Genomic DNA, 26231 nt, shown 5'->3' on the forward strand with positions numbered 1-26231 from the left:
ACATGTGACACGTAGTGTAAGCATCCTTCCTGATCACCTGCATCCATTCAGGTCTATTGTGCATTCCGACGGACTTGGGCAATTCCAGTAGGACAATGCGTCACCCCACATATCGATAATCGTTACAGAGTGGCCGCAGGAACTCTCTTCTAAGTTTAAACACTTCCTCTGGCAACCATCTCCGCAGACATGAACATTATTGAGTATATCTGGGCTACCTTGCAACGTGCTCTTCGGAAGAGATCTCCATCCTCTCGCACTCTTGCGGATTTATGGACAGCCCTGCAGGATTCATGGTGTCAGTTCCCTCCAGCACTATAGGTACTTCAGGCATTAGTCGAGTCCATGCCATGTCGTGTTGCGGCACGTCTGCGTGCTCACGGTGGCTCTACATGGTATGAGGCAGGTGTACCAGTTTCTTTAGCTCTTCGGTGTAATACAATGTAAGAACAGGCAAGAAAGCTCCATGACACGTCTTTACGAGGTGAAAGGACAGTTTAACTGGAGACCTTCTAATGGAAATGGGTCAAGGAACGGTTTATAGATACTAAAAATATAAGGGAAAACGAAGACAGAATCAGCAGATACCGTTACCCGTGGATGTACGGGCGTAGGAGTAATTTAGAAATGGAAAAATTAGCACATACTAGAAAGAGATGGAGAATACCGTCAAAAAACCCGAAAAATTATTGGCTTAGGACAACAAAGAAACAACTTAGTCCTGCGGAATACTCATTTATTCCACCGAACAATAAAAACAGTTCTTACGCAAGAGTTCAGTAAGAGTTTGAAAGACGTCTGCTTCCATACGTGCGACATGCGGAAGTCGTGTTTCAGGTCAAAGAGGATCCGACGCTAGAGCACTCTGTCTACTAGAGCGCCGAATCAATGCAGTCGGCAGATGCCTCTTAGGAGCAAGCGGAAATTTAAGGTGCTTGATTTGGCAAAAACCCATTTTCGAATCATCGTAATATAGTCAAAAACCATCTTAAAACGTGCAACGGACAGTTGTAGCGCATACGAATAACGAGTTAGCTCTGGTTTTCACATCTTCGGAAATACCATTTCTGACTAGTCATCGAGTCAATAAAAACGTAAAATTTGCAACTTTGGACAGGTTTTTTGTTATTAACCGAAGTTGCTAACCCACAGCATGCTGGAAGTTCATAAACATGGTTACGAGGTTGTCAGCGTGGATAATGTCTGCAGTCGAGGTGGAGTGACGTACAGGAGGTTTCATAATTCATGTTACACCCTTCTAGGGTTTTAGAGAGAATTTAGTAGAGCAAATTTCACATAGGAACCCACGTACGGAAACCCCATCCAACGACGCTACAGAGCTACAGCTATAGGCACCGTCGCCTTTAAATATGTGTATCAACATGGTCATTCTCGATGACGTTGTAAACTTTTAAGTTCGATGGAGAAGGATAAACGCATCGATTTTAGATAAGGGTCTCTGTAGCGAAAAGGAACGACTCGAAAATTATAAGAGAAAACTGTTGTGATACCTCTGACAGTGGAATACATATGATGTTACTGTTGTTGCAAAGTTTTTAGGGTAGGAAACTTTAAAAGGTAAATACGGGCTCTAGAATGCATACCTTAAGAGCTATGAGTACTCGTTCGATAGAGAAGATGTGTTTCGCACTAGCGAAGATGAACAAGTGCTCATAACTCCTCAAGCATACATGTTAGAATCCATGTTTACTGGACATTTTTTCTTTCCTCGGTTCATATTACCATCTCTGATAGTTGCATAACCTACTTTCATAACAACGACAGTACCGGTGCATGTATTCCGCAGTCAGAGGTGTCACAATGATTTTCGCTTGTAACTTTCAGCTCTTTCGTTTCTAAACAAGGGACTCTTACCTCAAATTGATGCATTTATCCGTCTCCATCGTCCTGGAAAGTTCGTAACATCATCACGGTATCACCCTGTGTACACATACATTTACTCCTATGCAAAACTTGATCTACTACAGTGATGGGCCGAAACATTAATAGCTTGTTTGTGCGTCTCTGGATCACTGATTCTGCGTATCACGAATCCGACAGTTTGTTGATAGGTCTGTGGAGGTATGTGCCATTAGATGCCTATGCACAGGTCATACGGGGTGTTCAAAAAGTCTCTCCGCAGTGCCGTATGATTGTTACCCGCGCGTGCCGTATGATTGTTCGCCTGCCTGGGGTACTTCCCTTCAAGTGGACTCTCCCAACATTTCACTGTTTCGTTTATCTCAGCCAGCGTCAGTAGTATCGTTGGCGTGACGTGAACGTTTAAGTTTAGTTCCTTTGTTCATTTGTTTCGTTATTGTCACTGTTAAAATACTTACCATTGAAGAACGTGTGTTTTTAGTCGAACAAGTGTTCAAAGCCAGCGATAAATACACAGTTTCATTTCGTCAAACATTCAATTCAGTTTTCCCGGAGACAACATCTGACATCGTCGTACTGTACGAGATCTGATTCACAAATTTCGAAGTACGTGTTCAGTGACAGATGCACCGAGAAGTGGTCGTCCTAGCGTATTGTCTGACGATAAACTACTCGATATTTCCAATAAAATGTCCATGAGACCGAACAAGTCAGTAAGAAAACTCGCCCAGGAAATCGATGTTAGTGTCTGGACGGCCCACACAGCTGGAAGGAAAAAATTAGAACTTTTCCCATACAAAGTGACAGTCGTACAAAAACTGAAAAAAAAAATGATCATGGCAAGAGACTGCATTATTGTCAATGGTTCAAAAATTTCGTACAACAAAATGGAAGGGATATTCTTAATGAAACGTTTTTCACTGATGAGGCGTGGTTTCATTTATCCGGGTACATGAACTCGCAAAATTCTCGTACAGCAAATCCATTGTGCATTCATGAGGAACCACTTCATTCTGTGAAAATAGGAGTTTGGATTGCAATTTCTAGACGTCGTATTGTGGGTCCAATATTTTTAAATGAAACAATAAAGTCACAACGACACTGCAGTGATATTCTGCACCCATTCATAGGAGAACTTGCATTAAGTGAAATACTGAACGGTTATTTTCACCAAGATGGTGCAACCGCGCATGCAGCTCGCGTTTCAATGTCACTGCTTGCTGATGTTTTTGGTGATCGCATAATTTCACAGGGACTTTCGCCTCCACGATCGCCTGACCTAACACCACCTCACTTTTTCTTCCGGAGTGCAGCGGAAACAACTGTCTATAAAAACCGCCCAAAATCGATAGATGAATTGGAAACTGCAATATCCACTTTCACTGCTTCTGTTACAGAAGACATGTTACAGGTTGTGTTTGGAAACATGATTAGACGAATTGAATTGTGTATTCAACAACAGGGAGGACACTTTCAACATTTAATGTGAAAATTTGAATTAAAAATGAATATTCAATAAATTGATAACTTGTATTTCACTGAGTTTCATTTCGGTATATTCACTGCGGCATACGGCACGCGCGGCTAACAATCATACGGCACTGCTGAGAGACTTTTTGAACACCCCGTATAATTCGGGTAAATAACGGGCCGCTGATTTGCGTACACGGAGATGACGACCGATAGCGAGCCTGATGAGTCTCACAGGATTTATATCATGTGAATTTGGTCGCTGAGACATCAACGTGAGTTCACTATAATGCTCCCCAAACCACTGTAGCACGGTTCAGATTCCGAGACAGCGACAATTATACTGCTGAAAGATGCCACCGGCGTCGGGGAAGACATCAGACATGAAGGGATGCTGGTGGTTCTCAGCTATCAGCGAGTCTTCGATTACTATCACAGATCCCTCGCAAGCGCGGGAGAACATCCCCCATTGCATAGTACCGCTCCCAGCAGCCTGGGCCATGGCGCGCTGCTCGTTTCGAGAAGCCGTTCATCTCAATGACGGCGTTTGTGAAGACGACCGTCGACCTAGTGTAGCAAACATGTGATTCACCCGAAGAGCCGACACGTTCTATCGACCGACGGTCGAATCACGGCGGTTCCCGTGCCCACTGCAGTAGTAATTGACGATGTCGTTCGGTCAACATGTGAATGCGTAGGGGTGGGTTGCTGTGGAGCTCCATGTTCAACAATGCACGATGAACGGCGTGCTTCGGAACACTTGCGCGTGTGCCAGCATTGCGCTCTTTCTGCGGAGATGCCACACACAGATCACCGCTATACTCTTGTACAGAGCAGAGAAGCCACCGAATTCCACGTTATATGAAGAGTCGTGGACGTCCAACCATTTAGCGCCCAGTGGTAGTACGACTGACCTATCTCTTTCCGTAGATGCTCACAACAGTAGCAAGTGAACATTCGACCAGATTCGCCGTTTTCGAGATAGTCGTTCACAGGCTCTGCGTAATAATTATCTACGCTTGGTCAAAGTCGCTTATCGCACTGGATTTCCCCATTTGCAACCCGTATCTTCGCTAGGGTGATCTTCCGTCCATGTCTGCTCCGCTTACACACTTCTGTTACCGCGTCACGTGGTCGCAATGTCACCAGGCAGCATCCAATGTCGCGGTGGGCAGTGGTCATAGTGTTTTGGCCTATCAGTGTAAGCTCTAGAAGTGTGTAGCATGAATTGTGAAACACCCTGTATAAACATTTCAACAGTTAATGCTAATAAACAACGCTATGCGTCTGATGCCGTGCCTTGCCGTGCGAATCACCGCATTCTCTGTACGCTCCAGCAGGACACGGCTCCCATTCGGGCCTTCGTTCTCACGCTCCGCCACCATCTGTTGTTTTGAGGAACGGTATGGTAGGGGAGGCGGCGGAGAAGTGCTTCAGATAGCTACCTGCCTGCTACCTTACAGCAGCACGAACCTTGCAACCCCATATGACGAAATATAATAAAACGTGCGCTTTCAAGGGGCACCAATGAAACAAACACTTTGGTAAAAGTGAGGCAGTTGACTCGAGTATCCTCCTCGACACCTTGAAATGTTTTGGTGTAGACTGAAAGCACAGACGACTGATTCAGGTATTTTACTCAAGACAAAATGAAGGAGCAGGTGAAGTGGCTATTGGAGTAGGTTTAAGGCAAGGGTGTTTTTTGTCAGCAACGCATTTCAATATTAATTCCGAGAAAATAACAGACAAAGCATTAGAAAATGTAAGAGGAATAATTGTAGGCAGGGAACGGGTAGAGATATAAGTATGCAGTTTTGACAGAGTAAGAGGAACAATTATATCATTTTCTAACATTTTTGGGAAGTTGCTGTACTCCAGGGTTCCCACTGGCCTACGAAGACAATCAAATTTTCCATTCCAAAAGGGGCATTTTACTGTGTCAGCTACTTCTACATTTACTGAGCACGTAATAAAATTTTTAAATGAAAAAAAAATCTTCTATGACTTATCGAAGGCATTTGCTTACATCAGTCGTAATATCCTGTTAGAGAAGTTAAGTTTGTATGGAACACGGAGTTCAACACATGACTGGTTCAGTTCTTATTTGAGAAACGGATTCAGGAGGTAGAAAAAGTCTTTTAGTGAATGAAACAAGCACAACTGTGAAGCCGAGCGAGAAGCATCAGCCACAAAACAGTAAAAGAAATTTTTGCTAAGCTTTTCGTCTGGGTTTCGCACAAACGACATATATCTTTAAACATTGATAAAACACAGCCAACCTCCTTCCTATTTAGTCTTTGAGGAATCTAGCTCCTGCACAGAAGGAGGTGAAATATGCAGCTACAAAATCCTTTAATAATCTAAACATTGAGGCAAAATGTCTGACAGATAGTACAAGTTTTTCAGAGGCACAGTGAAGATTTTTCTCGTTAACAACTCCTTTCACACCATAGGAGAACTCTTGAATAGAGATAATTAGGAATTTAAACAGGAATAAACTTGTAAGTGGTCAGCAAGTAGCCAGAAGACTACATGCTGCCACTTACAAGTTTATCCTTGTATAAATGTGTGTGCACGCGTGTGTTTTGTGTTTCTTCTGTTGACAGATACCACATCATAACGTTTATTGTGAGCATGATCTGTGGAACAAGTGAGTAACCACAATTCACGATGTAGAATGTAGTAAACATAGAAAAATGTAGAAACTGGAGATGAAAGTAAGAAAGAATGAAGTGATGGGAATCAACAAACGTGAAGTTTCTGTGAAAATATCATGAAAAGGAACTGTGAAAAATAAAATCTTTTAGATCCCTACTTAAGAACTATGGTATTAGGAAAGAGAAGCAGTATGAAAGATACAGAAATTAGAATATATATTGGTTAAAGAGGCTTTGAAAAGGCGAAAAATTTGTTGACAGGTAAAAGAATTCCAGCAGAAGTTATTACTAACATCATACGTGCTTTGGCAGTACTCATCGTCTTTCAGTTATTGCAGGCCTTCTCAATGTATGTGCTTGCTGAGACAAACTGTAGAAAATTCCCGTGGTGCGCAAAACACAATCCAATTATATTTTTCACTTACCCTGACCTGTCTCGGTCCTTTCCGTGTTATCTTTAGTGTTCTTTTTAATTATTCTGTACAATAAGTTTCTGTGACATGGCCATCACGTGTGGAGGTCGATATGAATTCAGGTTGAAGCTGCTACTGTACAAGCAGGAGAGATAATGTGACATTAACTCACGTTCGTATACATACGTAGGTTAAAGCTGTAACGAACGTCACATTTTTGAACCATTAAATACTAAGTGAGTTGAAAATTAGGTCTACAGCACTATCTCGCAAACTGAGACGTTATACTGTTATATTTATCTCACATAACTCTGTAAGTTGTTTTGTTCGGGTAGTGTCAGAAGGAACACACTCTGTACATTTTGTCATCGGTAAACAAGGAAAAACTACATAAATGAATAAAGGTAATAGACTGTGTAAGCAGTAGTTGGACTCGCGGTACCGAACAAAATAATATTTTGTAACAAAGGAAGTGCAGCGGTAAACAAGACGAGAAGACCAGAAACGGTAACTAGTGCACTGAAAAGGAAGTATGACATTGCTGTTTTCTGTCTGGATACATCACATTGCTATTTTCTATCTGAAACGAATAAAAAACAGAAAAATAGAAAATATTTAGTTGTTTACAATGACAAGCTGTACAAAGTATTTAACACATTACATTTAACACACGACACTATCAGCAGAAAACCCTTATGGCGTTATGTGAGGTAAATATAACAATCTCAGATTCCAAAATAGTATTTTTCTTCTTATTTTTATCACAGCATAAATAACAGACGTATAATATTTCGTGGCCCAGCTGTATAATACAAGTCACAGTCTTAAGCTGAGTTAACTTCAAATTATTACGCGCATTATAGAAGCAGAGAAAAGTCGAATTCACACGAACATCCACTAGTTGTTGTCATGCAACAAATAGGCCCGCTTATAAGGTAGAACAAAAGATAAAATGTTAAAAGATAGCACAGTGAATGCTGAAGTAGGTATGGGTAAAAGAAAAGTAAATGAGATGTGTCATGCATAAGCTTGAAATTTTTCCCATTTTAGGAATATATATAAACGAAACAAGAGTGCTACCACACTTTGCCTAAGATTATTCCCCCCTGTAGACATTGCGTGTACTTTTTTCTTCTGTATCACCAGATACAGTTGGGAAGGGAGAACGAAGAGTGTAATTGATTATATTGTAGTAGATAGGGAATGGGGAGAGAAAGTAACAAATGTGAAGGTAATTCCAAGTGTGAGTGCAGATGGAGACCATAGATTACTGATGGGAGAATGGAAAATGAATCACTGTGTGAAAAATAGAAAACAGAAGAAAGTGAATGTGCTGAGAAGTACAGAGAATTAATAACACAAAAATTTCCAAAAGAAGTTTTCTGCGATGTAGAAAAAGAATGGAGTTTATTCAAAGACACTTTAGTCGAAGCAGCCCAAAAAGTATATGGCAGAACATCTGGAAAGGAAAAAATAAGACAGACAAGTTGGTGGGATGATACCACAATCCAAGCAGTTAGAAGAAAAAATGGAGCATGGAGAAAATGGTGGAAAACTAAAAATGATGAAGACCATAAAAGATATATAGAGGAAAAGAAGAAGTGCAAAGAAATAGTGGAAACAGCAAAGAAAAAGGCATGGGAAGAGTTTACAAAAAAACTTGAAGAAGATGTGAAGAGCAATAAGAAAATGTTCTATAAAATGATGAAAAATAAAAGGAAGGCTTCTGAAGTACCAGTAAAGATGGAAAAAGAGGACAGTAACATTATTGAAGATCCAGGGAATATAAAAGATCTCTGGAAAGAACATTTTAAGAAGCTGTTAAACGCTGAGGAGCAGGTACATGAGGAAACAACAAATAATGGAGAAATTGAGAGAAGTTGGGAAGCAGAATTAGGACAAATTACATGAGAAGAAATGGAAAAAGCTGTGAAGAAGATGAATGGGGGAAAAGCCCCAGGACCTGATGAGGTATCAGTGGACATGATAAGAGCAGCAGGTCCAGTGGGAATGCAGTGGCTGTATAGAGTACTATCAAGCGTGTGGAGAAATAGTAAAATACCTGACGACTGGAGAACAGGAAACATTGTTCCCATCTTCAAGAAAGGCAATAAAAGACTTTGTAAAAACTACAGAGGAATAACCCTCATGAGTCATACAGCCAAGATTTTTGAAAGAATTTTACTAAATCGAATAAGTGAAAAGATAGAAAAGGAGCTGAGTGAAGAACAGCATGGATTTAGGAAAGGAAGGAGCACGATCGACCTGATATTTTCTATCCGTCAATTGATGGAAAAAAGTTGGGATTATAACAAAAGGGTGATAATGGTTTTTATAGACATAGAAAAGGCATATGACTCAATTGACAGGGAAAGACTCTGGGAAGAACTGAAGAGGATAGATATAGAAGATGGATACATTACTGTTATAAAGACAATGTACAGAGGCCACAATTGTAGAATTAGAACACCATTGGGAAACTCTGAATACATCGAAATAAGACAAGGAGTTAAGCAAGGAAGTATTCTATCTCCTGCGCTTTTTAATGTTGTGATGGAGGGAATGAATAGGGCAGTTAAAGATATAGTAAAAGAAAAAGACAAAAAGATGATTTTTGCAGATGATATGGTAATATGGGGTGATAAAGAGGTAGATGTACAGTTACAGCCTGATGCGTGGAAGGAAATAATGAAAAGGTATGAATTAAAAATAAATAAAGATAAGAGTGAAGTAATGGTATTTGGAAGAGAGAAAGTAATCAACGGAAATATTACCTTGAATGCAGAACCCCTCAAAGTGGTAGAAAGTTTCACTTATTTAGGGAGTGAAATATCTAGGGATGGAAGAATAACTAACGAAATTAACAGGAGGTGACAGAAGGGAGGCAATTTCTACCAAACAATAAAACATCTGATTTGGAATAATGAAGTTTCAGAAAGAGCAAAACTCCTTATGTATAAGAATTATTACATCCCTCTTATTACCTATGGTGGAGAAACATGGACAATGACAGAATGGGACTGGAGCAGACTGCAAGCAGGGGAAATGAAATTGGAATATACTGATACTCAAATGTTGTTTGAAGTTATTGCTGAATATTCTGTTTATTCAGATGGTTTGGAAACTCATTACCCAGAGCAAATGTACCAAATGTCAGGTATCTGATATGATTTATATGTCAAATGTGGAAAGGAATCAGGAATCATCAGTGTACAAGGGACAATATGAAATTAATGCATCATTTACGATCTCACAAATCATTGGAACATTTTCACTTTTATTAAATATATAACATTCTGGCAACCTCTAGGAATTTAACATGAAATTAAATTTCGAAACACGAAATTCCAAAAGAATATCTTCCTGTTTAGTTTGTATTAAATCTAATTGAAAAACATCGAATGCATTTTGCAGTCTTCCACAAACAGAAATTCGTGCAAGTTTGTACAAAGTTTCCATGGTAATAGAAGTGTACTTACTATTTCTGGCAGCTCGTTAGCGACAATAGAAGTTCTCGGAGTCGATTCAGAGGACATAATGTACAGACGACAATACCATGCCCCTTATATACTGGAGTGGTTGCTAACCAACTTCAGTTATCAACGCTCATATGTCTGTCATCCCAAAAAGAAAACTTTTACACGTGCCAACCTTTTGCTGGCGTGTGTGCTTGCTGAGATAGTTTTCCTAAAAAGACAAATTATCTCAGCGGGACAGGGACCGCCGTCATGCTGACCCCGGGGGCCCCGGTGGATAAATGACCTTGGGCGCTCGAAATATGAAGACAAGTCGTCATGTCTTCGTTTCATGAAGACCTTGGGCGCTCATGAAACGAAGACTTGATGACTTGTCTTCATGTTTCGAGCGCCCAATGTCATTTACTCACTGGGGCCCCTGGGGTCAGCATGGCGGCGGTCCCTGTCCTGCTGAGATAATTTGTCCTTTTAGGACAATTATCTGAGCAAGCACCCACGCCAGCAAAAGGTTGGCACACGTAAAAGTTTTCGTTTTCGAGTGTCATGCAGTGCCCCCTTTTTGTTCAATATGTATTTAAATACGTTTTATTCAGTCAGCACAATGCCGTGGTTAAATCAGTATTTAAGCACAGGATCACATAGTTCAATTCAGTACAACAGAGGAACTTAATATCCAGGACCAGTGGACGATATTGAAATGGCGGAATATGGAAACACCTTTAATGTTAATAGAGATAATAGTATACGGACAATGTTTCGACAAGATGCCGCAGATGAAATTAGGTACGGAGAAAATCCAGCATATGATGATTTAGACGAAGAAGTCGTCGAATTTGAGTTGGAGCCAATGTCATCACAACAAGTTAATACTGGACTGCGCCAGCGTCATCCATATCAGTAAGGCGAGGAATGTCACACTGCAATAGATGTAGATGCAGACGAAAATACACCACTTTTATCTGTAACGGCTGAAACAACAATGGACGGCGCAACCTTGAGCACAGTTTCATCTGGAACTGGTACCTAAACTGCCGCGACGTTATCAACATCGCAAATTGCAGGAGCTGCTGGTGTTACTGCTTTTGCCGGTGCTGGAGTAGCGTATGGTGCAAAAAAATTAGTTGATCGAATAAATGACAAAGGATTGACGTTGCCAGGTAGCGATTATGTTGGGCCTGGAAACGGTATAAATATAGATGCACCGTGAACTGCAGCAGATGCAATTGCCAAGGAACATGACGTCGGCTATGATCGCCTGTTAAAGGAAGCTACAGAACGTGCATTTACTGAAAAAGAATTCCGAGAACGAGTTCAAAAGTTTGATGCTAAAGCTATTATAGACTTTGCCATAGATTGGAGCCATACACGCAATTGCCATTTGTTTGCAGGAAAATACGGACCGAAATTGAAATCGTTTGTTGAACAGAAGATTGGAAAAGTTTTATATCGAGTAAAACCAGATGCCAAACCAGAAGGTATGTATATTTACGTGCATAATAATTGATTATAAATTATATGTCGATGTTAATAATAACGTTTCTCGCCTTCAGCAGAAGTAGGACTGGCCTCCTTGGGAACGCCCAAATTGGAATGAAATGCATGAAGGCCAGAAACGTGATGCATATGAACGGTGGCTAATGTCACGTGTACGTCGTTGTTTGACCATAGATCACGAACGTCCATCAACATCTGGCGGTACATCATTAGCACTGAGCTCAGAAAGTGTTCCTGAAATCGACTCGGAAGAGGACGTAGGAGATTCTGACGACAACGAAGAGGATCCAAACCCCGTTCGACCATTAGTTCCTTTTTCTGACTCTGACTCAGAAAATAGCGCTACAGACGAGGAAACAGCTAAACATACAGCATCGGCCCAAGAAGGAAAGGGTGCAAAGAAGGCTAAAAAAACACTTCCTGGCACAGCAGCTCCCTCAGCTAATGGAATGGGTGATTCCGCCAACTTACGTGATGTGCCATTACCTGCACCGTCAAAATTAGATATGGGTAACATTACCAGGTATAGAAAAGTACACAGATTTTTTACGTATGGTCTAGCATATAAAGTACTCACGCATGAAAGTGCTGTATTTATGATTACCCCTTTGGCAGAAATTCCTGTTGATCGACCATTTTTGTACATGACCCACTCTGAATTTGATTTATTACCTCATGGTAGTAAAATTGTTCATTGCTCTGCACAAGTGATTGCACGTAATCCCAGGATTGCTTTCCCAACAAATTCAAGTGGCTCTGAACTTGCAACTTTAAATCACAATAAGAATATAATTACTTCTGTGGGTATTAATTTAAAAATACCTGGTGTTAATGTTACGCCTACTGCATTTGGCTCATCAGCTCCTATGTAAACAAGTAGTATACATCATAAACGTAATTTTAATCCAATTTGGAAATCGTGGTATGGGTATAAGAATAATGAAGAATCGTTTTTAACTACAATACCTGCCCATCAATTCGGACAACCCATTAATTTGAAATATTATTATGCCTGTGTGTCTAGTACAAAGGCAAAATGGTTGTATAATTGGGGGTGGAAATGTGTTCAATCGTGCGTTTCTGAGGTAGATGCAGATTCTCGTACTGGCAGTGTTATTGTTACCTACGTCTATAAACCAACATTAGGTTTTGTCAAAATACCAAAAGTTGCAAATGTTGATACATTCCCCATTACAGCTACTGCACAGGGAGTGCCTCAACGGTATACAATTACTGGTGATAAGCACTGTAATCCGTTTATGGCATGTGACAATTTTTAAAAAACACCATTGGAACCAGCTCAAATTCAGGAGCAATTAGTACAAGCTCTTACTCCAGTAACAAATGACGATTTCTCTGGATATGATGATTTAATAGAAAAGGCAGATAGTGCTACTGCTGGGTACAATATTAGACTCCATGATACATATGTCCAACCTAGTCTTCAAGTAGGCATAAACCCTACATATGCTTTAAGCACTGGCAGTTCAAATAATGATATTGTTAAATATACTGATACTCAAATGTTGTTTGAAGTTATTGCTGAATGTTCTGTTTATTCAGATGGTTTGGAAACTCATTAGCCCAGAGCAAATGTACCAAATGTTCAGGTATCTGATATGATTTATATGTCAAATGTGAAAAGGAATCAGGAATCATCAGTGTACAAGGGCAATATGAAATTAATGCATCATTTACGATCTCACAAATCATTGGAATATTTTCACTTTTATTAAATATATAACATTTGGCAACCTATAGGAATTTAACATGAAATTAAATTTCGAAACACGAAATTCCAAAAGAATATCTTCCTGTATAGTTTGTATTAAATCTAATTGAAAAACATTCAACGCATTTTGCAGTCTTCCACAAACAGAAATTCGTGCAAGTTTGTACAAAGTTTCCATTGTAATAGAACTGTACTTACTATTTCTGGCAGCTCGTTAGCGGCGATAGAATTTCTCGGAGTCGATTCAGAGGACATAATGTACAGACGACAATACGATGCCCCTTATATACTGGAGTGGTTGCTAACCAACTTCAGTTATCAATACTCATATGTCTGTCACTCCAAAAAGAAAACTTTTACACGTGCCAACCTTTTGCTGGCGTGGGTGCTTGCCCAAATAATTGTCCTAAAAGGACAAATTATCTCAGCGGGACAGGGACCACCGCCATGCTGACCCCGGGTGCCCCGGTGGGTAAATGACTTTGGGCGCTCATGAAACGAAGACATGACGACTCGTCTTCATGTTTTGAGCGCCCAAGGTCATTTGGGTGCTTTCGTGTTACGAAACGTACAGCATCGTCCCAAGAAGGAAAGGGTGCAAAGAAGGCTAAAAAAACACTTCCTGGCACAGCAGCTCCCTCAGCTAATGGAATGGGTGATTCCGCCAACTTACGTGATGTGCCATTACCTGCACCATCAAAATTACATACAGGTAATATTACCAGGTATAGTGAAGTACACAGATTTTTTACGTATGGTCTAGCATATAAAGTACTCATGCATGAAACTGCTGTATTTATGATTACCCCTTTGGCAGAAATTCCTGTTGATCGACCATTTTTGTACATGACCCCCTCTGAATTTGATTTATTACCACATGGTAGTAGAATTGTTCATTGCTCTGCACAAGTGATTGCACGTAATCCCAGGATTGCTTTCCCAACAAATTCAAGTGGCTCTGAACTTGCAACTTTAAATCAAAATAAGAATATAATTACTTCTGTGGGTATTAATTTAAAAATACCTGGTGTCAATGTTACGCCTACTGCATTTGGCTCATCAGCTCCTATGGAAACAAGTAGTATACATCATAAACGTAATTTTAATCCAATTTGAAAATCGTGGTATGGGTATAAGAACAATGAAGAATCGTTTTTAACTACAGTTCCTGCCCATCAATTCGGACAACCCATTAATTTGAAAAATTATTATGCCTGTGTGTCTAGTACAAAGGCAAAAGGGTTGTATAATTGGGGATGGAAATGTGTTCAATCGTGCGTTTCTGAGGTAGATGCAGATTCTCGTACTGGCAGTGTTATTGTTACCTACGACTATAAACCAACATTAGGTTTTGTCAAAATACCAAAAGTTGCAAATGTTGATACATTCCCCATTACAGCTACTGCACAAGGAGTACCTCAACGGTATACAATTACTGGTGATAAGCACTGTAATCCGTTTATGGCATGTGACAATTTTTAAAAAACACCTTTGGAACCAGCTCAAATTCAGGAGCAATTAGTACAAGCTATTGCCCCAGTAACAAATGATGATTTCTCTGGATATGATGATTTAATAGAAAAGGCAGATATTGCTTCTTCTGGGTACAATATTAGACTCCATGATACAAATGTCCAACTTAGTCTTCATGTAGGCATAAATTCTACATATGCTTTAGCACTGGCAGTTTAAATAATGATATTGTTAAATATACTGATACTCAAATGTTGTTTGAAGTTATTGCTGAATATTCTGTTTATTCAGATGGTTTGGAAACACAATATCCCAGAGCAAATGTACCAAATGTTCAGGTATCTGATATGATTTATGTGGTGTCACCGCCAGACACCACACTTGCTAGGTGTTAGCCTGTAAATCGGCCGCGGTCCGTTAGTATACGTCGTACCCGCGTGTCGCCACTATCAGTGATTGCAGACCGACCGCCGCCACACGGCAGGTCAAGAGAGACTTCCTAGCACTCGTCCCAGTTGTAGAGCCTACTTTGCTAGCGATGGTTCACTGACAAATTACGCTCTCATTTGCGGAGACGATAGTTAGCATAGCTTTCAGCTACGTCATTTGCTACGACCTAGTAAGGCGCCATTATCAGTTGCTATTAATCTTGTTAATCATGTACCGTCAGACCGACGTTCACCATTAATGGATTAAAGTTAAGTATTCCACCAGCTCCGTCCGTTTTTCTAAATTCTAATTTCCTTGTCCTGTTCCAGACCTCACGCCAGCCTGCGTGAGCTAAAACGCGTGCCTTTCGGCTTCCTCTAGTATTCCTGGGTTGGCTCTCCTGCCAATCGACAACAATTTATATGTCAAATGTGAAAAGGAATCAGGAATCATCAGTGTACAAAGGACAATATGAAATTAAACAAGCTTGAATATAATATCTTGTGAAACTTCTGCCAGATTAAAACTGTGTGCCCGACCGAGACTCGAACTCGGGACCTTTGCCTTTCGCGGGCAAGTGCTCTGTTGGTAGAAGGCAAAGGTCCCGAGTTCGAGTCTCGGTCGGGCACACAGTTTTAATCTGCCAGGAAGTTTCATATCAGCGCACACTCCGCTGCAGAGTGAAAATCTCATTCCGATAATATCTTGTATTTATTGTAAAAAACATTTGTATTGTACAAAATTGTAAATAAATGAATTATCACATTCGAACAGTGTTTCATTTCAATAATCAATATTATACATTTGAAGTAATTGAAAGAAAGCCAAAGGATACGGATTTTTACAAGTATTTTTTAGTTCATCAAACTTTCTCCACCTAATTGTACATACATGAATATCTGTAAAATCTGGGTGAGAACAAATAACTGGTTGTGAATTTGAAATTAACAATAATGGAGTACGTCTTAATATACCATCTCCTTTGTACTTCACTCTGATGTTACATGCAATTCCTTCACACATTTTTTTAAAATCCTCAGTTGCACCATCCTCTAAAGAAATTTCATTTCCAACAACCACACGCCTGTTAACAGCATCTTGCAATGCAAACTGATTTGTTCTATTATTACAACGCCCAATGTGCCCAACATTTCAACCAAGTGAAATTATACAATCAAAAAACCAATTTTTGCCACTATTTGGTGGACCAATAATATATAGTGTGTTTAACTTTTTATTTGGTACATATATATTTTTACCTTCAAATTCGTGCCATTGATACAATCCTTTCTTATTAATCCAAGATACAAGATTTTTTAAAAATTTTGTAGCCTCGTCAGTATCATCTTCATATTGAAATAATAAAATTTTATTTAGCCAAAAAGAGAATCTTGAAGAGTATAATAATATTCCCAAACATTTGTCGAATGAGAATAAAAAATATTATCTTCAGAACCAGAGCACAATAAATTTTCTATACCATGTAAATCCAATTTATTTATAGTTTTTTATACAATTCTAAGCCCGTATCAAAAAATCGTTTGAATTTAGGGTCAATCAAATTAATAAAATATGGATGAGCAGATGGTATTACATTGACTATATTTTCCGAAGGGATACAATTATAACTTAATAAAAACTTTTACACGTGCCAACCTTTTGCTGGCATGGGTGCTTGCTCAGATAATTGTCCTAAAAGGACAAATTATCTCAGTGGGACAGGGACCGCCGCCATCCTGATCCTGGGCTACATGTTTCATGAAGACGAGTCGTCATGTCTTCGTTTCATGAGCGCCCAAGGTCATTTACCCACCGGCGCCCCCAGGGTCAGTATGGCGGCGGTCCCTGTCCCGCTGAGATAATTTGTCCTTTTAGGTCAATTATCTGGGCAAGCACCCACGCCAACAAAAGGTTGGCACGTGTAAAAGTTTTCTTTTTGGAGTGACAGACATATGAGTATTGATAACTGAAGTTGGTTTGCAACCACTCCAGCATATAAGGGACATGGTATTGTTGTCTGTACATTATGTCCTCTGAATCGACTCTGAGAACTTCTATTATCGCTAAGAACTGATTGCACTCCACTTGCGATATTTCATTGCTGGAATCGGCTGTAACTGCAGATTTTGGGATTCTATAATGGTCTAAATTTAACCACAATCTATTTCATTTTAACAACTGGTTGATAAATTTGAATATATTTCGTTAGTTCCGTCGTATGCAAAAAGAACAATTGTTTTACTTTCCCCTGGTCTGTTATTTTGCTGCCAAAATGGCGTAACTAGTCTACTATTTGTAGTGTTTGATTTCTTGATCTAATTCTCTCAGTGTCATCTCATTTAATTCTATTACATTCCATTACCCTTGTCTCACTTTTGTTGATTTTCGTATAGTAACCTCTCTTCAAGGCGTTATCCATTCCCTTCGACTGATCTTCAAAGACCCATATCGTCTTTCGCAGATTTGAAATGTCATAGGCAAACCTTAAAGGTTCTGTTGCTTCTCTGTGAACCTCAATCCCTTGCTTAAATTGCGATTTGGTTTCCTTGTGACAAACTTCAAAATTATCTCACTCTTTTCTCGATTGCTGCTTTCGCTTTCATTTCCTTTTGTTGTTATGACAGTAGTCTTGGTTCTGTGCAACTTGTTGATAAAGCTTTCAGTCCTTGTAGTTCATTCTTAGTAACTTCATGATTTCAAAGAGCGTATTTGAGGAAAACATTTTATCACAAGTAACTTAATAATTACAAAGATCGCATTCGAGTAAACATTTTCAAACTCTTCTTCCTAAGTCATTACATCCATTACGAATGACAAACTGTAGCTATGATTTACATTGGCGGTTTGTATGGGTATGATATGCATCTAGTTTCTTTTTGATTTTGATACGATTAATTGAACTACAAACTAGTTTTCGAGCCTGTGCTGGCACATCACCAGATGAAGAGATCACGGAAGATTATTTTATGGACCATCTGCGTCGTGACATTCTTTAAAATAACGGAAATTGTTCATTAGTTAAAGAAATGTGTACCAAACAAAAAGATTGCCCTGTTTTTGGATATTTACATTACGGTATATAACAGGTAGGTATCCATGAGGAATTCATCCCTATAATGTAAATTTTAGCTCAGCTTACACACACACACTGCATTCGGATAAACAGTCACTGGCCATAATTGCAAATGGCACGAAGATACTAGCTATAATACTTTGCCACATCGCGATCTTTGGGATGAGCTACATTAAATTACAAAATAAAATGTTTTCAAGCATAGATAAAGCATGCAAGTAAACATTGCAAGCTGTATGTGTGTCTATACATTGGGAATATATATGTAATCTCAATCTAAATAGTTACATGTAAACTAACAGAGCGAAACATGAACAAAAGACTAAAGGAATTAGAAACATATATGGCAGACACAAATGAATATGGAAATATGCAGTCACGTATATGTGCTGAATTGTTGTTTATGCACTGGTAGAATTATAATTTATGAAGGAGGATAAATATTGCATATCATTCTGTTTTTTGAATGTGTTTTGGTTCCAGGATGTCTTTGAAATTCTGGAAGAAAGAGCGTTGAATTGATTCGGTTTGTTCATTAAAGGTTTTTTTAATGACTTTAGCTTGTGAATGGAAATAGCCAATCATTGAATGAGATATATATACAAACATTTCTCAGCAACAAACACCACAGAAAGGTTGTTGTCGATAATGATTGTGCATGGATTAATAAATTACGACTAGAAATATTCTCTTGTCACAAAAAACAAAATCAGACCTTGTCTCAAACAAAACAAACGATGAATCTATAGACCCTACCTACCTCTGTCTGTGATATTATATGATATTATTGTGAACAACAAAGGTATGACATTCAACAGAAATCGGATATGTTTACTAAATAAAGACTCAAACACGACGCCATAGCATGGCTTAATATATATAATGTGAATAATTTATTCATTAGCACCAAAGTGATCTGCACTGCACCCAAACTGAACCGCTATACACAGAATGTCAAAGCATACAAAGTCAATTAAATTAAGAAGAAAAATCGTAAAGAGCAGAAATTTTCAGTATCAACCTACATTGTTCTTGCAAACTCCAATAAGATGCTGACCGGTCACAATCTAATTGTGAAACTAACATCACTGAACTAAACACTGTCCCCACCCAAAAATACCAAGACAGGTAAAGAAACTACACTGAGCAAAAGAATTAAAGGACCACTTTTTTGAAACCCCATCGTCTTCCCACATTGCAATGCATAAGTGTGAAGTTTGGTCAACTAATGTCTTCACTAATGGTACAAAAGCACACACGCCATGGAAAGCCCAGAGCTCAGATGTTCATGTGATGTATAAGGTGGTTAATGCTCTCAAACGTGCACCAAATTTCACCAAAGTTCTGCCCAACTCCACTGTGAACGTGTCACATGATGGGAAGTTCATCACACCCCGCCGTCCCTTCACTTGACGTCTCTGCAATGGAGGTCAGAACAGCAATGCTCAGAATTGAAATCAGGCAGTTTTCTTATGGGTGACTCGGAATTGACACGGAATGGCCTCATGAGGTGGTATAAAGGACGTCAATGAAACCATCCCTTCCTTCAGGTTGCTCATTTAGACACATTTAACCGTCTAAAATGACAGTTCTCTCTTGAATGCGCAACAGAGCGAAGTTCTTTACAACCTTTGACGCCGCTGACAATTCACTGTCAATTCAACCATTCCCTAAAAGCATTGTGGAGCTACAACCCCAATGAACATGATCTGACACCTTTGAAGTGTAGTGCGGCTGCAATTTTCGCTGTGGTATGTTGGTGGAACCATTACGGACTGTTAAAAACTATTCGACGAAATTTGAAGACAATCCAAACCAGCAAAGGGTTTTATGCCAGCCCTCTTGTCTTGCGCCATCCTGTGGCGAGATCATGGGGTAATGTGACATCGACACATGCATGAGTAAAATGGCAAAGGGTTCCTCTAAGATACCCCAGTTCAGAAACACTCTCAGTGCCATCCATACACCTTTACAGAGCAGTTTAAAAATGCACCTGTAGAGATACAATCCTCGACCAGATCCTAGGCGCCTGCAGGCAGCCAACCCCTTGGACATCCTTAGCGAAGTGGTGTTACACTGCTGCTCTAGTGCACCCTTGAGAGCATGTGGAATCTGAGAGGGTTTTTAAGGGGTTGTCTCTGTACAGGCACACTTTTAAGGTCTTCAACAAAGTAGTGTAGGTAGTACTGGTGGTGTTGCCAAATTGAGGTGGGGGTTTTAGAGGAATTCTTTGCCATTCTATTCATGCAAGTGTCAGCGTCGCAACCCCCTGTGATTACGCAATGCCACACGAAACAAGAGGGCCGAAAAAGCGTAACCACCTATTGTTGCTTTGGATAGCCTTCAAATTTCGTCAAATGATTTTGAACAGTCCCTAGAGGTTTCAGACTGTATACCAGAGTAATAATTGTGATCAAGATCCACTCCAAATAGGTCAGATCATGTTCAATCAGGTTGGAACTCTATTATGTTCTTAGAGAAGGGTTGAATCGTATTTAGAAATTGCTGTTGGTTACTGGAATAGACAGTGCAAAAGTTTGGGTGTGGCAGTACAACATTGACGTGTACATTCCGTACCGTTTTCTGACGATCAAGTACTTATGGCTCTGGACAAGGATGATACCCTGTATCAAATGAGGAAGTTAATGTATGCTTATAAACAACGAACAATGGAGCTGAATAAAAGAGTACATTTTGTTGTTGGGAGAGGGCAAGGTAAATATTTGAGTTTTGAGCTTGGCAGGGTAAGAAATGTGGAAGTATTCGAGTATGTGGGTTCACTATCCGTTAAGACTGAACAGTATAAATTGAACGTATTGTCAGATGTATACCCCTGAGATGCTATGAGCTCCGCAACTGCTCTATACAGTGAACCAACTGTTCCTCATAAGATAATGTGAAGTGAAAAAGCAAAGTCGCACAATGGATAATAATTAATCACCTGTCTCAATTATCCAGTGGTGGTCCAAATGCAAATGAAATATGGGTACCACAACAGACATAGAAAAATGGATGAGGTTTTTCACCGAGCTACTAAGTGCAACTAAAGGTTACTACAACAATCTTATTTATTGCTAGCTGCATTTATACGATTTAGGTCACTGAATGAACAATATAAATCATTATAAAAGAGCAGAGGGATACAAAAATATGTATGAAAGACCATGCAAAGTTTTAAATTGAAGACATCTCTGTGCTCTCCCTGCCACTCTGTGACGATGTCTTCTCTGCCTGCCATCCCAGGGAAAAGTGTCCTTATCCTGACCTCCACAAAATCCAGCTGGTTCTGCCAGCGCCAGTATCTCGCTCGTCAATAGTAATATACATTCCAGTTCAAACCAACGAAAAGTTTACAACAAATGCAACAATTTCCGTACTCCTAAACAAACTGTAGTTTTTGATTAATACTGCTCAGTATTCTCTTACAGTTGGGCAGTAGATAGAAATTCTCTCCCAGTATGTGTATGTTTTCATATTCCACCCAACGGAAGCGCTTGCACATACACACTCGCAAGTCTCAGCCCTGATTCCAAAATAATTACTTTGTAGGTGACTACCACACTGAGTGTGTTATGTTTCTCTTCTGCCATAGCAGATTTCAATTTTTCTAAGAGTATTCCTTAAGCTCCTCACTTTCCGAAAGTTTACAACCCACTGACCACTCTCTCTCACACTGCTGCCTAGTTGGCAAAACACTCTGGTGTTTCCACGTCAGTCAAAAAAAAAAAAAAAAAAAAAAAAAAAAAATAGTGCTCCGGTCGTGGCCCACGCATCCTGTATCCAACTAACCCCTGGCTTCCAGTGAAAACATTTTTATTGTCTTCCTGCCTCACTCTCTCTTTGAGGCACGTCGACTCTCACATCTGGCTGGACATCCCAAGTTTACGGAAAAGGCTAAAGAAAAGATTACTACATACACTTGTAGCAAAAATTAAAGCAATAAACTGCTTCTTCCCCGTCCTGTGTCTAGTTCATGACATCATCATACAACAGGTGTCGTTACGATCGTGATCTGCACGGGAGACAGCATTCCAATTAACGGACAACAACGCCAGCAATGATGTCTGGGCACCTACCAAGTGGGTAGTGTTTGCAGTGTAGTCGCACATCCACAATCGCTGTGTGCACAGACGGTGCAGTATGGCAGAGAGAAGACGCCTAAAGACTCTCTGCTGTGGTGGGACATAGGAAGAATGGAAGCAGGAGAGTTGCAAACTGATGTGGCCCAATGGCTTAATGAGAATCGTTCTGTTGTTTGTCAGATGAGGCGACAGGTTATAGGGACCAAAACCGTATCCCGGACACCAGGACAGGGCCGACCACATATCACAACAGAATGAATGGAGCGTTATTTGGCTGTAAGGGCACGACAGTACCGCCTTAGTACTGCACTGCATCTGGTATCTGACCTCGAAGCATCCTCTGGACGTGTTGTATCGAGGCAAACGGTCTACAGAAGGCTTCAGCAGAGTGGCCCTTATTGTTGGAGATCTGTTGTCTATCTCTGGCGTGTCTTCACAGAAGGGAACGTCAACAGTGGAGCCATGAACATACCACCTGGACGTTCGAACGGTGGGCCAATGTTCTTTACACAGATGAGTCCCTATTTGGTCTGCAGAGTGATTCTCGAGGGATTCGTATCTAGAGCGCACGTGGAACACGATTTTGGGACCCAAACGTTGTGGAAAGAGACCGATATCGAGAAGGACCCCTAGCGGTGTGAGCAGGGATTATGTTGACTACTCGGACACATCTTCATGAAACTGTACTGGTAAATCAGCAAGATTTAACTGCTGTCAGGCACCATGAGGACATGTTTGGATCTCATACGCAGTTGTGCTAGTTGCTGTGGGCCCGGACTTCGTGCTGACGGACGATAATGCTCGACCTCATAGAGCGTGGGTGGTTGATTGATTTATTTATTTTTAACGGAAGATATTGCATGCATGGCGTGGCCTGCCCGCCGTACCGATTTGAATCCCAGAGAACATGTCTGGGATGCACTAGGGAGAGTGTTACATCACGTCAGCATCCTTCAACCACTTTCCAAGGCTTATTAGCAGCTCTGCAGAAAGAATAGGAGCTATTGCCTCAACACCCACAGCACATCTCGTTTTTGTCAGGCACGTACTGGTGCCAGTGGTGGTCACACTCCATAATGAGCACACTAACCAGTTGTCAGAATATCTGTTGAAATCCGATAAGTTGGAAGAAAAACGAAGAGCGTTTTTATCTACCGATATGCATGTTGCAGTTGAATAATTTCTGTATTATTTACATTGTTTCCACTTTACTATCATCCGTTTATACTGTTTCGTGGTAAATTAACGCAACCTTGCAAAATTTTGGATACCAGTGTCTATCTGCAATCATTCGCAAGAGATTCAGTTGTGTGCATACTTTCAAGCAGGGTTTGTAATTGAAATGGGCAGGGTATCCTCGTGTGAATAACGATTTATTAATAAGGTTACGTAGCGGTTTGGGAAAAACTGTCGTGTACCAATATCCCACAGGATAAGCCAAGTGAGCTTAGTTATTAGATAATTAAGTGGAATCTCTTCGGGTCAGTACACATCCAAATGAACAAGGGAAGTAGAACTGTGTGCTGTGGTTTAAAGCACTCTCACATATGGCTCAGAGTGATGGCCATTGAATGGGAGACAAAAGGGGAAAACTGAGGCCGTCAAAACGGATGGGTTACAGCAGAGCTTGAGAGCGACTTGTTTGGATTCACTGAGGAACGAATTTGTAAGAATAGAGATGGACGCAATGGAACCAATCACAGATAGGATTGATGCTTGAGCACAGAAGTGGAATGAACATATCCAACAGATGAAGGAAGAATGAGAGCTGCAGAGTTTGCAGAACTGGTCTCTACCTGGAAGAACGAGCCGAGGCAAGCGGAGGGCAACGTGGAGGGGAGCTATGCCAAAGCCATGGAAAGGAGGGGCTTCCGGGAGAATACCGGCAGAATAGAAGTTTGTGGCATCTGAGAGGTAACTGGAGGTAAATGGTAATTACTGCTAAAGTATACTTTTGACGCGATAGTGGATATTCTATCCTGCATATGGATCATGTGAGCAAGGTAACAGGGAATTGAAATTTTATGTATGTCGGTCTTTTTGCTTTCGCTAGTACTAGTATCAACTGAAGGATAGGAGATTGGGGCCACAGCCCTCCATAAAAAGATCGTTATCTCCCCTGTGGCATCCATTTCGAACTTTCCAAAGAACGGCCATAAACTCGCTAAAAGCCTCGTTCCTTCACAAATATGTTTTGTAGGAGAGTCTGAACGCCTGGACGGCACTGACCTGTCCCACGGAATTCGCAGAAACTCACAGCCGTCTCAGTTATCAATGCTCTGCCCATAGCTCCAGCGACTCCTTGGTGCTAGTCTGCCTACGTGGGCGCGGCCGACCACCGACCGGCTCCATCCAATGTGTCTACACAATAAGACCGAGGGACTGGGCAGTCCACAAACGTTTTCACCCAGTTTCCACAGAAAAAACGCTCTCCTCGTCCCTCAGCTGCCATATGCTTTTACTGCAGTCAATTAACTCGACACCCTTTTCATTTGCATGCAGGTACAGCTAACCACTATTCCTTCACTAGAGCGCACAAGCAAGAGCGTTAACTACTGCCAACCATTTCATCATATGAATGTAGTCAGATTGTATCCAGTATAGCAACCTAAGAACATTAAGCAGCATAACACCATATCAGAATGAGAGTGCTCTTCAATCTCTCAGACCTAGTACGGGATACAAATTTTTCGTATGTCAGGCTTTCTGCCTTTGATGGCATTAGTATGGACTGGAAAATGTCGTAGTAATACTAGTGCTAGCGAAGGCAAAAAGAGTAACTACCGTAAAATTTGTGTTCTGTACTGCAGTTGACGAACCCAGACACAACAAAGAGCAACATAATGTGACAAAGAAATACACGCAAAAAGACAAATTCAACACAACATAAAAATAAGACACTAAACTTACCATACACAAACTCCTCCAGAAAAAAACCATAGCTGGCCTTGAGAGACTTCAACAAAAATCATATACCCACATACAAATACACAAAAAATACATCACAAAAAACACTCATACACACATAAATGCAAACAAATAAACCCAGAACTTCACATGAACAAAACGAACTAAAATAACAAAAAAACTCGAAATCAATAATTTAATCAAACCACCCTTTTCCTTAATTATCATTTATCCTTCATCCCCAACCTAACATGAAATTAGCTAACAAATTTTGGAGGATACATTTTCTGAACACGTTTAAGGAAACACTTATTTGAGCAATATGTATCAGGTGCCTTGTGCCTCCAAGAACATTCATCTAAATGGCTCTGTAGTGTCGAAATGCGTCGTTTGCTCCGCCCTACAATATATTTTATGGCTGACCAATAACTCTCTGCAGTACTGGTACAAGTCCCAGTAGTAGAATTTAAGAATTCGATGTTACGATTGATGACAGGATGGTGAAAACTCCTATTCCCCAAATCCCTATATGAAGAAAATCCATCTGAAATAACTACAGAAACCTCAGTCGAATGATTTTTAATTACTTTTACCAACAATTTCTTCCTTCAATGAGGAACTACTTTAAAAACATCATCATCACACTCTGGGTCTGAAATCACAGCCCATCAAACCCATATTCCCACCGCAGGTTCCACCGTTCCACCCTCTTGCTTTTGCTAAAAGCAGACTCCTTTATTTCGAAGATTACACCGCTCCCCCCCCCCCCCCCCTCAGAGGCCCCCTATACCTTATATATTCCCCAGATATTTCCCTAAAAAAGAAAACAATAGTCTAGAACGTTTCGCCCATTCACACCACAATCATGTACACAGAGCCACACAGGATGCCTCAAACACCAACAGTATGTAGTTTTTTACACTCCTCAAGGACAGCTTCTATTTCTCCAACCATGCTCCTCGTCGAATTGAACGCCATATTCGATGTTTGGTACACCTCCATGTGAATATATCATGGGTATGACGCGCTGACATATTTATCAGGCGCACAATACCGAGCGAGATGGTGCAGTGGTTATCACAGTGCAGTGGACCCACATCCGGGGGACGACGCTTCAAACCCGCGTGTGGCCGTCCTGATTTAG

The 26231-nt window shown here is 40.4% G+C and overlaps 1 protein-coding gene across 1 annotated transcript in view; it reads left to right on the forward strand.

Annotated features, from left to right (window-relative positions):
* The window catches only part of LOC126458820 (esterase FE4-like), a 223891-nt gene that overhangs the window by 93733 nt on the left and 103927 nt on the right, over window positions 1-26231 (forward strand). The window contains exon 4 of the mRNA XM_050095822.1: window positions 16740-16851. Coding sequence (XP_049951779.1) covers window positions 16740-16851 — 112 coding nt within the window. The remainder of the gene's footprint in view (window positions 1-16739; window positions 16852-26231) is intronic.

This window comes from Schistocerca serialis, chromosome 1, assembly GCF_023864345.2.
Source record: "Schistocerca serialis cubense isolate TAMUIC-IGC-003099 chromosome 1, iqSchSeri2.2, whole genome shotgun sequence".
Classification (NCBI taxonomy): Eukaryota; Metazoa; Arthropoda; class Insecta; order Orthoptera; family Acrididae; genus Schistocerca; species Schistocerca serialis.